Below are 16233 nucleotides of genomic sequence, written 5' to 3'. Positions count from 1 at the left end.
AAAATACTCTTATGTAAAGTTGAAAATTATTTATTAACCACAAGGATGCTATATATATATATTGAAAACTATAAGGGAGTTATATGGTAAAACATTAAATCATAAGGGGGTTATATGGTAAAATATAAAATCATACAAGGTTAAAGTGTCATGCATATTATGTTTATATATTTTGATCACTTCAGCCATTTTAGTTTTTAAACAAGGATAATTTCAATATTTTTATAGGCTCTGTTTCGGATCATCTTTGCTATCACTTTGATACTTTAATCCAAATCATAGGGGGTAAAGTGTAATTTGCCCTAAACTTTTGTTGTTAGGGGGGGAAGGGGGGGATTTAGGAAGAAAACAATTTATCAGAAGCTTTAAGGGTACAAATATAGGATGCACTTAACCATATTAAAACTTTACATGTCTATTTGAACAACTAGACAAATCTTCATTTATGGCACTATATTAACACATTTTTTAATCATATTTGTAGTATTTGAATTAATTTTTTCATCACAAAAATTTTACAATTTCTTTAAATGAGATATAAACATCTATTAATTGGAGTGGAAGTTTTCTCAAGCAAAAACAATGTCCTATGTACAAAATGCAAAAATATGACTATAAAACTAAAAACACTTGTAAGCCATACATCAGCCTATGTAAAAGACTATAAAACTAAAAACACTTGTAAGCCATACATCAGGCTATGTAAAAGCAAAAACTTGTTGAGTAAAGTCCCATGACATGCATAGTTCCCAATTCCCTCGTTCCTTTCAATCTTTCTCCATGTAGCCACCACATCTAATGAATTTCGGAACAAAAATTACTTGGGTCGGTCTTTGGATTCGAGTCATGAGAATTGATATCAAAACAAATCTCACTTACATCTCTACGGTGGGGAGAATCTAGAATGTAGTCATCCCATGTCTGTGGAAGGAAGTGAAAATTAATGATCTTTAAGCTTGGATCCAATGGTTACTTCATTACTTGGATTAACTACTTTGGATCAGTGAATTTTGCTCCCAAAGTTACTTGGGCCATCCGGATAGTGACATTACCACCGTTTTACTTTCTTTTAAATAGGAACAAATTTATTTCAAACTTATCTACACTGTGAAGGTATTCTTTACTTGTAAAGACACCTCGCCAAAGAAATTTTGATGCAGTATTAATCTCAACTCACAATTCTAAGGCATATTTGTCAGTTGTGCATGCGCATGATTAGCCGGTTAAAAGCTTTGCGGGTGAATGTACACATGTATTATATCCTTTTAATTATATCTGAAAATAAGGGACCTAACTGCTAAATGTGACCATTGTTGGGAAAGGGGTACGGGTAGATGCACACAATATCAGAGTTAGCCTAGGATAAATTTCTTTTTCCCCGAATACCAGTTAAAATAGGAATAAATCAAATCACCAAGTAATATTACTAGCAGTGATAATAAAATGCAAGAAAAAATAAAAGGCACAGGACACCAAGAGTTTTACTTGAAAAATTCAAATTGGGAAAAACCACGAGATCTAGTCCAGTCAAAAATCCACTATCACAATAATGGCAATACCACAGGTCTATCCGAAATATTCGAGTGACAACAATATCACCAATACCAACCAAGCCAATCTGCTACAAAATCACCCCCAAAAATTACAACTGTCAAAGAAGTGGATTTGGAAAGGAGTTACCAAACGAAAAGGAAATCCAAAATCTGAACCGGTAGATGAGTAGAGCCTGACGAGAGGATCACGTGGGTAAAATTTCGTCTCAATCGGGTTTCAAATCACCCTCCAATCAAGACCTTGAAGTCTTTCTCTCTCTTCGTTTTTCTCTCAAATAGCAGAAGATGGAAGCTGACCTTTTTTTCCCACACAAGGACCGAAGAATTGAATGCTATGTGCGGCTGCTCCCTTTTCTTTTTAAGTCAAAACTTGACATAAACCTAAGTGTTTGGTTTTGTGGTTTAACCCACAAATAGGCTGGCCCACAAACCCAACAATCTTCCCCTCCAGCTCATTTGGGGGGTTCCATCAAACCTGTTTCTTGTCTACGAAATAAGAGTTTCTTCTTAAGTAATGCCTTAGTAAACATGTCAGTACCATTATCATTTGTATGCACCTTCTCAAGTGTTAACAGTTTGAAATCCAATACTTCCTGAATCCAATGATATCTCACATCAATGTGTTTGGATCGACAGTGAAATGTGGAGTTCTTACACAAATGAATAACACTCTGACTGTTACAATAAAGACTATACTTTTCTTGTTTCATACCCAACTCTTGAAGGAATTTCTGCAACCAAAGAGTCTCCTTGCATGTTTTAGTGGTTGCGATGTACTTCGCCTCCATACTAGAAAGGGCGATACACTTCTATAATTTACTTTGCCATGACACTGCACCCCCTGTAAAAATCATCAAGTACACAGATGTGGACTTCCTATTATCAAGATCACCTGCCATATCTGCATCAGTGTATCCATCTAGCATAGTTTTACCATTGCCGAAACATAGACACAATCTAGAAGTTCCCTTGAGATACCCGAGAATTCATTTGATAGCATTCCAATGCTCCTTATCAGGATTTGAAAGATACCAACCGACTATTCCAACTGCATGAGCAATATTTGACCTGGTGCAAACCATAGGATACATCAAGTTACTAATAGTCGAAGCATAAGGAATCTTTTTCATGTCTTCTTTATCTTTCTCACTTGTAAAACACTGCTTGATATTCAGTTTAAAGTGACCTGCAAGTGGAGTTAAGATTTCCTTAGCCTTACTCATGTTAAACCTGTTAAGTACTTTCTCAATGTATTTTTCTTGAAACAACCAAAACTTTCTATTTTGCCTGTCACGTGAGATTTTCATCCCCAATATCTGTCTAACCGGACCCAAATCCTTCATTGCAAAGGATTTATTTTACTCCTTTTTCAACCTGTCAATTTTTATAGTATCACGACCAACAATCAATATGTCATCAACATATAGCAAGAGAATAACAAAATCACCATTTGAAAAATTTTTCACATAAACACAGTGATCAAATGTAGTCCTATGGCACCCATGATCTATCATGAAGGAGTCAAATTTCTTATACCACTGTCTCGATGCCTGTTTTAACCCATACAAACTCTTCTTGAGATGGCATACAAGATTTTTCATATCACTTTCTTTGAACCCCTCCAATTGCTCCATGTAGATCTTCTCTTCCAAGTCGCCATGCAAGAAGGCTGTTTTTACATCAAGTTGTTCGATTTCCAAATTCAAACTGGCTGTAATACCAAGAACAACTCAAATTGATGACATTTTTACCACAAGAGAGAAGATTTCTTCAAAATCTACATCCTTCTTTTGACTAAATCCTTTTACAACCAATCTCGCTTTGTACTTTGGTTATGAACTGTGCTCATGAGTTTTCAACCTGTAAACCCATTTGTTTTTCAGAGCTTTTTTACCCTTAAGCAGTTTCACTAAGTCATAAGTATGATTCTCATGCAGGGACGTCATTGGTTGCATGGCTCGCAACCAATCTTCTTTGTTCTCATACTCTAAAGCCTCGCAGTAGGACTCTGGCTCTCCTCCATCTGCCACCAACACATATTCATGAGAATTATATCTGCTAGAAGGTCTCCTCTCTCTGATAGATCTCCTAAGTTCATCCTGTGGTGGTGGTAGTGGAGTAGGTGGTGCCTCATGCTCAGATTAATCAATAATAGGATTATCACCATCATTAACATTCTCTCTCTGCTTTGTCTCAGCTTCCTCTTGATTAAAATCAACAGGTACTAGAATTGAATTTGGATCTGAAATTGAGCTAGCAGGAATGTCATCTGAAGATTTTGAATTATCACCTTTATCAATGTTTTCAATGGTTTGATCTTCAAAGAAAACGAGATCTCTGCTCCTAATCACCTTCTTCTCAATAGGATCATACAGCCTATAACCAAAATTTTCATATCCATAATCCAAAAAAATGCATTGTTTTGATTTTACATCAAGTTTTGACCTCTCATCTTTGAAAATATAAACAAATGCCCGACAACCAAAACTCTCAAGTGCTTAAAGGACACATCTTTTTCCGTCCATACCCTCTCAGGGATATCACCATCTAGAGGAACTGATGGAGAAAGATTTATCAAATCAACTGCAGTCCTCATTGCCTCTCCCCAAAAGGATTTTGGCAACTTAGCATTAGAGAGCATACATCTGATCCGTTCAACAATGGATCTATTCATCCACTCTACTACTCCATTCTCTTTAGGAGTTTTTGGCACAGTTTTCTAAAATCTAATCCCACGGGACTTGCAATAGATTTCAAATGGTTCTCTATACTCACCACCATTATCAGCACGTACACACTTTAATTGCTTACTAGTTTATCTTTCAACTTTGCTATGAAAGTCTTTAAACATATCCAAAACCTAAATTTTGGATTTCAAAACAAAACACCAAACATTTCTAGCAAAATCATCAATAAAAATTACAAACTAAACAGTAACAGGTGCCGAACCTGTGCAATAATAATAAATAAAATCTAAGTATCACCAAAAGTAGTCAATAATCAATTCTAAGTACTGGAGTAGAGACTCTAGGTGTGCAATGGGTTACTTGATTCACTCTGTTTCCGAAGAGTTTGTTTAATCCGATATACCAGAATTAATTATCTGACTAAATTCACTAACTAGTAGACAATGGCAAGTAGGTCGTCTCCTTAGGGACTGAAGAGAAATTTGTTTTCTTTCGAATCAAGATAATAGGGGGTTTTGGGATTAAATGCTAATGAACTAAATAAATCAAATGCAAAAAATAATAAATGACAGAAATAATTGGGGAAACTTTAACCAAGGGTGCACTTCATAAATGATTCAGGCACTGATCATTGATTCACAAATTATTCCAACATTTATTAATAAATTGGTTATATCTGTCATACACGCGATAAACAACCAACCTTTTCTTAATTTATCGATAATCAAGGTACGACCGTTGACTATTTCTCTAACTCGAAAACAATCCTAAGTACGATGGTAGGATTTAATTTCTAGATTGCATTAAGATTTAGAAAAATTTAATCCTAAGTAACAAACACGCTACGAGAATTTGTTTAAACTAGATCGTATGTTTCCCTAATATAAACCCAATTATACTAGTTTCTACCGGTACAGAGATAATTGAACAATTACGGATCCAATTATCCCTAATTAGCAAAATAGCTCACGTGAATAATTAAATATTGCGCATTATTCAATCATACACAAAACTATAACGATTAAAAGTAGAAAACATACAAATACCAATAAATAGAGAAAACAGTTAAAATAAATTCGATCTCACAGTAATTGTCGAACCAAATCCTCCGTTGTCCCCTTAACTAGAATTGGAGAGTTAGCTCTCCATTAATGGAAAACCATCCATGCGAATGGTTAGAGAAAGAGGCCCCCAAGACTTGACTTCCTCAATTTGATTGAAAGAAAGAAAAGATCGAAAGCCTAACAAGTAAAAACCTCCCTCGAAGGAAGCTTGCGGAGCAGACCATGATGAATTAATCTCCCATCCGTCAATGTTGCCAGCCAACTCTTAATCACGTGGGATCCGGCTTTTCTCCTCTCCTTTTGTTTCCTAGTCAGCTTCTACTACTCACTGTTCCTTTCCAAATGTGAAAGAAGGAATAAAAATAGACTAGCCTCCTTTTGCTTTCCTAAGAAGTAGTAATCAAATGGGAGTCAGCTTTTTCTTTTCCTATTTTCTAGTTTCCCAAATACATTGAACTTCCTAATTTTCCTAAGAAGAAGATATTTCCTCATAATCTAAGATGTTTCCAAACTGTATTTGAAAACATGCTTCGTAAGTCTTCGACTTGAATTAGGAAACTGCCATGAGTGAATCCCGTCATCTCTAGATTTGACAGTAATTCTTGGAAAATTGCCCCTTTTATCACATGTTGCTCATTTTCCTACAATTGGTACCATTATACCAAATATAAGTAAAATCAATCAATTAAAATAATATTTGGCTAAAATCAAAGAAAAAATAATTATGAATTTAGCAACAAATTATGACCTATCAAACAGCACCACCAAGAGACTTATCTTTCATTTAACAAACATTAGTGTGCACCAATTCTAATGGATTCAATTTTCTAAATGGAGAAAAATTTTGAAATGCAACTCTGTGTTGTTTCCCATAAATACAGGCAACACAGGGTTTAAGTGCATTACCTCTAATTTCAGGTAGGAGTTGTTTGCGAACAAGTGTCTGAATCTCCTTTTCACCCACGTGTCCAAGTTGCCTATGCCAAAGGTCTATTGAGAAATCACGAACTGCATTCACTTCTCCCTTCCTCAACTTGGCTTGCATCACGTAGAGGATACTATACTTCTTTCCTCTGGCAGCAACGAGATTTCCTTTGCCGAGTTTCTATTTGCCTCCACCTTGCGAGTTACAATAGCCCTCATCGTCAAGTTTTCCTGTAGAGATAAAATTAAGGTGAATATCAGGGATATGTTGAACATTTCTCAATATCAGCTGACACCCGGTATTTGTGTCCAAGTATATGTCTCTTATGCCAATAACTTTGCATGAGACCTCATTTTCCATTCTAATATATCCAAAATCTCTTTTGGTGTAGGTTGAGAAGAAATGCCTGTGAGGAGTAATATGATAGGATGCACCCAAATCTACTACCCAATCGCTGTCATAATGAATAATATTCACCTGACCATCATCACAAAATACAAACATGTCATCATGAGTTACCACAACTGTTGTAGTCTTTTTATCATCTTTTTCCTTCGCCTTAACTTTTTTCTCAGCTTGTTCCCATTTTAGGATTCTGCATTCTTTCATATAATGCCCATTCTTCTTACAATAATAGCATGGAATATTTTTTTGCTACTCAGACCTGCCTCTGGATTTGTCATTCCTGTTGTGAGATCCTCTATTTTTGCTTCTCTCTCTTCTATCTTTCTTTTCTGTCACCAGGGTTTGGGACTTATAGACAATTTCTTGTTCCTTCCTCCTGAACTCTTCATTCATCATGGCCTCTTTTGCAATAGCCATGGTCAACACACCATTAGGAGGTGAATTGCTGACGGAAACCACCATGGTTTCCCAACTATCCGATAGTGAACTGAATAATAATAAAACCTGCACTTCATCATCCAAATTCAAATTTAATGTAATTGTCTGGTTTATCAACCCCTGAAAATTATTCAGGTGTTCAGTCATATCTTTCCCATCTTTATATCTCATCCGAGTAATCTGCTTCAGACAACTAGCCTTGTTCAAACCGGTCTTCCGTTCATATATACTTTCGAGCTTTTTCCATAATACATTAGCTCTGGTGTCATTAACAAAATGTTAAAAAATACTTTGACCAATCTATTTTTTAATATTACCAACAACTTTTCTGTGCATAACAGCCCATTTTTCATCACTCATATCACTTGGTCTACCTTTATCCCCTAGAACAGGTTCAAACAAATCTCTACAATATAGGTAGTCTTCCAATCTAAGCTTTCAAATCAAATAATTAGTAGCATTCAATTTTATCATGCAACCACTATCCGAATCATCCATTTTTAATTAATATAACTGAGCAGCCCAACCTGACTACTCTGATACCACTTATTGGGAAAGGGGTACCAGTACAGGCACACAATATTAGAGTTAGTCCAGGATAAATTTCTCTTTCTCCGAGTACTAGTTAAAATTGGAATAAACCAAATCACTAAGTAATAATACCAACAGTGATAATAAAATGCAAGGAAAAATAAAAGGAATAGGACACCAAGATTTTTACGTGGAAAACCCAAATTGGAAATAACCACGAGACCTAGTCCAGTCAAAAACTTCACTATCACAATAATGGGAATATACAGGTCTACCCGAAATATTCGAGTGACAACAATATCACCAATACCAACCAAACCAATTTGCTACAATATCACCCCCAAAAATTACAATTGTCAAAGAAATGGATTTAGAAAGATGTTACCAAATGAAGAGTAAATCCAAAATCTGAATTGATAGATTAGTAGAGCCTGACGAGAGAATCACGTCAGTAAAATTTCGTTTCAATCGAGTTTCGAATCACCCTCCAATCAAGACCTTGAATTCTCTCCCTGTATCTCTTTCTCTCTCTTCTTTTTTCTCTCAAATAGCAGAAGATGGCGGCTGACCTTTTTTTTCCCACACAAGGACCGAAGAATTGAATGCTATGTGCGGTTGCTCCCTTTTCTTTTTAAGTCAAAACTTGACTTAAACCTAAGTGTTTGGTTTTGTGGTTTGGCCCACAAACCCAACAAACCGAAGGACTAGAAACATGAAATCAAGACATGATGATTAAATAAATTTAGGAGGACAAAATACAACTAATTAATGTCTTAGACCTCCCTCGTGAATCCAACTTCTCTGAAAAGGGAAAAATTCTCTGAAGAAGAATTTATTTTGTTTTGTAAGAAAGAATAGTAGAATCTCTTAAGCAAAACATGTTGCCTATAATGGTGGAAAGCTATGAAAAAGGTGAAGTTATATCATTCTGAATTTAGGGTGGTTAGATATTTCACGAGATTCAAAAGAATTACCAACCATGGAATAATTGTTGGAAGGGCTTCAAACATTTTTTTTATACAAAACGTTTTAACGTTATCAACTGAGTCAATGTTTACTAATGCTTAGGCCATGAAGAAATTAAGAAAAGAATCTAGTGTCACGTGGCCAAAATTGGACCTAATCATTCCAAGTTAACATTGTAGGAGAATGTCACAAGTTGACTTGTGAGACTTCTTCAAATGTCACAAATCCTTAGCTTGTAACTTGTGAGATTTCTTCCTTCAAAAAAAAAAGAAAAAAAATTGTCAGACTTCTAAGAGTTAGCTTGATTTTACGTAATGTCCAACACTTGTACACTACACAACCTCGAAAGTAAATGCAAGAACTTAGCTTTGCTTTCTTATCAATATAAGTAGTGATTCCTTACCTATTACTAATACTTTCTCCTGTATACTGGACCACCTGCATTGCAAAAGGTTTCGCCAATATAAACTAGCTTCTTTCTTTGGTTCAATTCATCTAAATATTTTCTTCTGCTTAAATTCAAAGTTTTCAGAACGTAGATTTACAATATACAAGGAATTTCTACATATTTGTCGCATCTGTTGTCGCCTCGCAGGAGGATTCATTCCCTCTCAAGTAAGTGTTCAGTGCTTTTAACTGGTTGATCAAATAATTGTTTGGTTGCAGTATAGTTTCTAATTTTTTTTTTTTTTTTTGCTTGGAACATTTCTTCAGCTAATTCTAGCTTTTCTTGTTTTATTATGTATATATTCTGCACTTTGCTCTTTGATCTTGATGGGTTTCAAATTCATCTCTGGCTTTGTCTGATGAGTCAGGCATAAGACATGTATTTCGAGTAACACGTCCAGAAATAAATAAATGTTGTTGAGTGCAAAAAGAAAGTTCCATATCCTTAATTTAGGTCTGCACTGATTTTGAAATTTCCGAGAAGAGAAAATCCATTTAAGTTGTTTGCTACATGATTGTTGCCTTTGTCACTAAAAAAAATGGTTTGTACGGTAATTTTTGGAGATGTCTCTAAAAAACTAGGGAATGGCTTCAATAGTTCCTCAACTTTTACCAGTATTTTTCTATTTGATCTCTTTGCTTTTGAAAGTGTCCATTAGGTCCCTTAACTTATAAATTTGGTTCCAAATTGTTCATATGATTCCCTCCAAGCCAAATCCAAGCGTGGTAACGTTCATTTGATTTCATGTATATTTTCCTTCTCAAAGTTTGAAAATAAAGTATAACCATTTTGAATAGTTTTTTGGTTAAGTATTTTATAGTTGACCAAGTTGACTAACAAAAAAATAACAACACTATTCCTATAAAAATTTACATAAAGTAGAATAAAATTACTCGTTAGTACATCACAACCTTAGTATTACCTTATATATGTTTATAAATTTTGCTACCTTTGTTTATTGTTATTAGTATGCCACCATCATTATTATTCTATTAGAGCCTAATAAACCTAAATTAGTAAATCTAAAAGTAACATTAATCTAACAAGAATGACGTTAAAATAAAAGTTTTTTTTTCTTTTAGCAATTTAACATTTTTTAAGACAATACTATAGAAAAGATGATAAAATGTGAAAACAAAATATTGTAAAAAGATTAAAGTAAACAAAAATTCCTATATCTTTCTTCTTCTTCTTCTTCTTCTTTGTTCACTTCTTTTTAAGTTACCCTTTTGTGCTACACCTGTCATTGGAATCGAAATAAATTGATTAGCCCCACAATAGAATGATAATATTTATACCAATTTACTACATTAATCAATAAATGTGGTGAATAAAAATCAATAAAATTAGTGATTCCTTACCTACTACTATTACTTTCTCCTGTATACCAAACCATAACTGCAAAAGTGTTTGCTATTGTTAATTTGCTTCTTTCTTTGGTTGAAATTATTATCTTTATCCAAATGTTCTTCTCTTCTACTTATAAATTTGCTTCATTCTTTGGTGGAAATTATCATCTTCATCCTAATATCTCTTCTGCATAAATTCAAAATTTTGAGTATATAGCTTTCCAATATACAGGGAGTTTCTGCATATTTATCAAAATAGTTGCCAGAGTATTTAAACTTTCTCAAGTAAGTTCTCAAGTTCTTTTAACTTGTATATCAAATAAAATTTTGGCTAAAATATAGCTTCCACTATTTTGTTCTCTAAATATCTTTTGCTAATAATTTGTTTGTCGTCAAATAAATTTTTGGGCTGGAATTTTACTTCCACTTTTTCTTGTATATTTATGCATATAGTTTCCACTTTGCTCTTTGATCTTGACAGATATCAAAGTCATCTTTGGCTTAGTTCTATAAGTTTATAGCTTATAGTTATGCATAAATTAATATTTTGGGTAACAATTCCAACAAAAATTTTTGTTAAAGTTATTGAGTTAAAAAAGAAGTTCCATATCCCTAATTTAGGTCTGTACTGATTTTTAAATTTCTTAAAAAAAAGAAAAAAACATTTAATTTGGTTGCCACATGATGTTCCCTTTGTTGCCAAAAAATTGCATGGGTTGCTTTTGGAAATGCCTCTAAAAAACTAGGTATCGGGCTTCAATAATCTCTCAACTTTCAGCAATAATTTTATTGCATCTATAAAGCCTTCAACTTCTAAATTTGGTTTTAAATGGTCGCTCCAAATCAAATCCAAGTTTGGTAATATTCATTTTGCCCTTAAGGTTTGATTTTTCATTTTGCTTATCAAAGTCTAAAATAAACTATTTCAGACATTAGAGGGATTTAGTTTATTGTATGATATTAATGGTTTAAGTATTTAATAATCGAATAATTTGACTAACGAAAAAAATAATTCGAGTGTGTTTAAATAGAAGATTATTTGAAATACTATTTGAAAAAATTTGCTACAGCACTTTTTGAGATGTGATGTATATAAAATATAAAAATAGTTTAAAAGGTAAAAATTAATTGAAAATTATGTTCATAATGCAAGCAAAATATTATTTCGGATAACTTTGTTTTCCAAACATACTCACAATATTTCTAGCGATTTACATATACTAAAAAAATAAAAAATTACTCTTTAACACATTATTATTCTGCTTATAATCTTATAAACCTAAAAAAATATATCTAAAAAGAAACATTAATCCAACAAGAATAAGAAAAGATTATATACAAAATTAACAATAGAGATTTATTTAAATATTTAATGTTTTTGTATAGTTGTTCACATAGAAAAGATCATAAATTTTTACAATGAAAAGATTACAGAAAAGATACACATAAATAAAATTCCCAATACCTTGTTTTGATTTTGTTCTTCTTCTTCTTTGTGTGCTTCTTTTTTTATGTACCCTATTTTGGCTAAACTTGTCACTAGAATCTAAATATATCATTTAGCCCCAAATTAGAATGATAATGTGCATAATAGTAAATTGGATTAATATGCTCAGACAAAATTTGTTAAAGGAGATTGTTATTAGTTTTTTTAGTTAAACTTTTTTTTTTTTTACTCTCCCATCCCTCTCCACACCTTTTCCATCCCTAACTACCAGGCACAAAATTTGAATTTTGAACCTAGTAGCAGTGAAGATTCAAAGAACCCTTCTCTTACCACTAGTAATCAAACTAGTCAACAACTAAATATTTATCGAAAACGTTAAAGTGGCAAATTTGACTACTTTTTAAGTTAACTTGGGAGGAGCCAAACTTACATTAAAATGAATCTTAGTATTATAGAACGAAAATTGGCTTGACTAGATTCAGTCTTTGGGACGAATTAAAACCAAATTTGGAATTTTCTACACATATTAAATTATTCAAATAAGTCAACTACTAGATACTTAACTGAAACTATTAAAAAGGACAAATATGTTTTTTTATTTAAACTTAGAGTAGGAAAATAGACATTAAATTGAACCTTAGTGGGAAAATAAATATTACCATAATGAGATTTAGCTTGGATGGACTATTCATAACTTAATTTATAAGTTGAGGAACTCAGTAAACGCTTATACAAGTTGAAAGGCCAAATAAAATCATTGGTAAAAGTTGAATCGCAATTGGGAGTCATTTACACAAAAATTTTACTCGAGATAAAAATGGTGTTTGAAAGCATTTCCTACAACTAGTAATGTCCATTTTTCCTCATGAAAACCTTGAGCTTATAAAACCCTGTAAATGAAAAAGGTCATCACTCTTCTATGTGCTCCTATCTCACTTTAGGCTTTAATGTTGAAACATCCAAAGATTGCATTTTCCTTGGGACTCTATATTGCATACTTTGAATCTTCCTAAAATTCATTCACCGGGATTGTTCCATTTTTTTTATAACATTCTTTATAAGTTAGTTTTGGAATGGGGACAATACTTCATTTAAATCGGTTTTTTAAAATTATCTTCCATGGCTCATGATTCAAAGGCTAAGCTCCATGCATGATCTTCCACCTTATGTATGTATTTTGTTAATATGCTTCTCGAGTTTGCAACCATGCATGTCCACCAATTATTCTGAAAACATTTCTTTGATTAATTGATAAGTATTCTCGGTGGTCATTAACTGGCTGTCTAGAACGAGTCGGATCAATGTTTTCATGTTAATGTAGAAGATATGTTTTCTTTGTTTACTAGTAACAGAAAAACGGATTTTATTATAACTATGTTGCAATTTTTCACTTGTCTATCAAGTTATAAATCTCTAATAACTTGATTAACATTGATTTAACTTTCTTGAACTGTGATTTTCAGGTCACACGTGATGGAAGCATTTGTGGGAATTCTCGTAGATACTTTGAATTCCATGATCCAGAAGGAGCATGGATTGCTTTGTGGCATTGCAACTGACATGCAAAAGCTTTCAAGCTTGCTCTCCGCCACCAAGGCAGTGCTTGAAGATGCTGAGCAGAAGCAATTCACAGACAAGGCAATACAAATCTGGTTTCAGAAGCTCAATAGTGTTGCCTATGAAATAGATGACGTATTGGATGATTACGCAGCTGAGCCTCAAAGGTCAAGTACAAAAATTGTGGTTGTTTTAGTTTGATGTGTTACCCTGTAGTAGGAAACTCAGAGTTTCATGGCAGGATTGGGACAAGGATGAAGGAGATCCTTGAAAAATTTAATGCAATAGCTGATGAGCGGATAAAGCTTGGTTTGTGTGATCAGAAGCATGGGAGCTATTTCAATGCAAGCCGTGAGACTGGATCCATGGTAACTGAACCTGAAGTTCTTGGAAGGGACGAGGAAAAAGAGCAGATTGTACACATCTTGATGAAAGAAAAGGATAGAGAGGATCAAAATGTATCAGTGCCCCCTATAGTGGGTCTTGGAGGCCTGGGAAAGACAACACTTGCCCAATTGGTCTTCAATGATCAGCGCATAACCGAGCGTTTTGAGCTAAAACTCTAGGTTTGGGTTTCAGAGGATTATAAAAGCCTTAATTTGTTCTATACAAAGGACTTCTACTGAAGAATTAGAATTGGTTTCTCTCCAGAGAAAACTTCAAGGGTTGTTGAGAGGGAAAAGATACTTGGTTGTACTGGATGATGTCTGGAATGAGAATCCAGAGGAATGGGAGAAACTGAAATCTGTTCTGGAATGTGGATCGAGAGGTAGTTAAATTGTCACGACAACTCACATGGAGAAGGTTGCCACAATAACGGGCACATTACAAACATATTATCTGTCGAGTTTGTCAGAGAATTTGTGTTGGTCACTATTTAGGCAACGGGCATTGTCCTCAAGAGGCTGAAGAATATCCTAACCTTGTAGTTATCGGAAAAGAGATTGTGAAAAAAGGTGGTGGTGTTCCGCTGGCTGCAAAGGCTCTTGGAGGCTTTCTACGATTTAAAAGGGAAGAAAATGAATGGAACTCCGTGAAATGCAGTGAAATTTGGAACTTACCTCAAGATACAACATATATCTTGCCGGCGTTGAGATTGAGCTACCTTAATCTTCCAGTAGAGTTGAGAGGTTGCTTTGCATATTGTGCAGCATTTCCCAAGGGCTATGGAATTGAAATAGAAGAGGTAATACATTTGTGGATGGCTAATGGATTGATTTCATCTAATGAAACGATGGAAGTGGAAGATGTTGGTGTTGCTGTGCTGACTGAACTATATTATAGATCACTATTCCAAGCAGTAGAGGAAGATGAATTTGGCAATGCCCTCACTTTTAAATTGCATGACCTTGTCCATGATCTGGCTCGATCAGCAATGGAGGCTAATGACAGGTGCCGAACCTGTGCAATAATAAATACCTACCCGAGAAAAATACAGATTTTGTATATAGTGGTGAGTAGGGTCGAATCCACAGGGACTGGGGATAATTCGTTACTTCTAGAGTCCAAAGTATGGGGGTTTTGGATTAAATGCTAACTAAATAAATTAACTTCAGAAAATAATTAATTAAAAGAAATAACTAAGAGAAACTCTAGCCGAGGGTATACTTCAGAAATGGTTCATGCACTGATCATTGATGCAAAAATAATTCCAACATTTATTAATAGATTGGTTATAGTTGTCATGTACGCGATAAACAACCAACCCTTCCTTAGTTTTTCGATAGTTAAGGTACGACCGTTAACTATTTCCCTAACCCAAAAACAACTCTAGGTACGACCGTAGGATTTAATTTCTAGATTGCATTAATAATTAGAAAGGCCCAATCCTAACTAACAAACACGCTACGAGGGTTTGTTTAAGTTAGATCATATATTCCCCTGACATAAACCCAATTACGCCAGTTGCCACTGAGATAGGGATAACGAACAATTACGGATTCAACTACCCCTAATTAGCAAAATAGCCTATATGAATAATTAATTATTGCGCACTAATCAATCATCCACACGAGTTATAACGGTTAAAAGCAGGCAACATATAAATACCAATAAATGAAAGAAACAATTAAAATAAATTAGATCTCACAGTAATTGTTGAACCAAATCTTCAGTTGTCCCCTTGACTAGAATTGAGAAACTAGTTCTCCATTAATGGAGAACAACCCACGCGGAAAGACTATTCGAACCTTACAAAATTGTTCCCGGCCAAATCGGCCAACTAGCCAAAGAAAAAGTCATAAGAACAAAGCAATTGTGCTCTTTTTATTTCTGCCGTGAGAAGAAGAACCGAATTTGTTGCTGCCTTCAACTCTTAATCACGCGGGATCCGGCCTTCCCCTCTTCCCCAAAGAGTCACGGCTTTTTTTCATGTTTTTTTTTTGGCTGAAGTCCTAATCAAATGGGAATCTAGCTTCCCTTATTATTTTTTGTTTCCTAATTGAAATCTACTAGCAAATAAAACTAATCTCCTAAATAGGAAAAGAAACCATAAAAGAAAATATCCCAAGTTTTCTAATCCAATATTAGAACTAATAATGAAGATTAAAATCTTCAAAATCTTCAAAATCTTCCTTCAAAAATTGCCTTGAATTCGACTCGGGCTTGGAAACCAACCCCAAACGTGCCACCATCCAATGAATTGGAAAATTGTCACTTTTAATCACGTTTTGCTCCTTTTCCTACAATTAGTACAATTAACCAAATATAAATAGAATCCGACAATTAAAACAATATTTGGCTAAAATCAAGGGAAGAATAATTATAAGTTTAGCAATAAATTATGACCTATCAATTTCCCCCACACCTAAACCATACTTGTCCTCAAGCATGAGAACAACAAATCAAACAAATAAAATCAAAC

General features: G+C 34.1%; 2 protein-coding genes across 2 annotated transcripts; one reads left to right on the top strand and one right to left on the bottom strand.

Moving 5' to 3' along the window:
• Positions 1-2539: 2539 nt before the first annotated feature.
• Positions 2540-4149, bottom strand: LOC113780204. The gene is made up of 5 exons (XM_027326017.1): positions 4028-4149; positions 3718-3929; positions 3448-3576; positions 2928-3264; positions 2540-2621 (listed from the first exon to the last, which is right to left on the bottom strand). Exons 1-5 carry the CDS (start codon positions 4147-4149, stop codon positions 2540-2542), a joined length of 882 nt encoding a protein of 293 aa, XP_027181818.1.
• Positions 4150-13286: 9137 nt separating this feature from the next.
• On the top strand, positions 13287-15783 carry LOC113780203 (putative disease resistance protein RGA1). The gene is made up of 5 exons (XM_027326016.1): positions 13287-13542; positions 13590-13888; positions 14022-14139; positions 14252-14762; positions 15762-15783. Exons 1-5 carry the CDS (start codon positions 13287-13289, stop codon positions 15781-15783), a joined length of 1206 nt encoding a protein of 401 aa, XP_027181817.1.
• The last annotated feature ends 450 nt before the right edge of the window (positions 15784-16233 follow it).

This window comes from Coffea eugenioides, chromosome 8 (genome assembly GCF_003713205.1).
Source record: "Coffea eugenioides isolate CCC68of chromosome 8, Ceug_1.0, whole genome shotgun sequence".
Taxonomy (NCBI): Eukaryota; Viridiplantae; Streptophyta; class Magnoliopsida; order Gentianales; family Rubiaceae; genus Coffea; species Coffea eugenioides.
Note: the sequence above shows the minus strand (reverse complement) of the source record. Positions and strands in the feature narration are given on the sequence as shown.

Excerpts from the sequence above, each read along its gene's own strand:
- LOC113780204 (XM_027326017.1), bottom strand. The coding sequence starts at position 4,149 with ATGAGGACTGCAGTTGATTTGATAAATCTTTCTCCATCAGTTCCTCTA. Across the intron at positions 3,930-4,027 it reads TTGAGAGTTTTGGTTGTCGG|GCTGTATGATCCTATTGAGA; the intron begins GCATTTGTTTAT and ends TTTTGGTTATAG. Across the intron at positions 3,265-3,447 it reads CTTAGTGAAACTGCTTAAGG|CCAGTTTGAATTTGGAAATC; the intron begins GTAAAAAAGCTC and ends TTGGTATTACAG.
- LOC113780203 (XM_027326016.1), top strand. The coding sequence starts at position 13,287 with ATGGAAGCATTTGTGGGAATTCTCGTAGATACTTTGAATTCCATGATC. Across the intron at positions 13,889-14,021 it reads AGACAACACTTGCCCAATTG|AGAAAACTTCAAGGGTTGTT; the intron begins GTCTTCAATGAT and ends GTTTCTCTCCAG. Across the intron at positions 14,763-15,761 it reads GCAATGGAGGCTAATGACAG|TCCTAATCAAATGGGAATCT; the intron begins GTGCCGAACCTG and ends TTTTGGCTGAAG.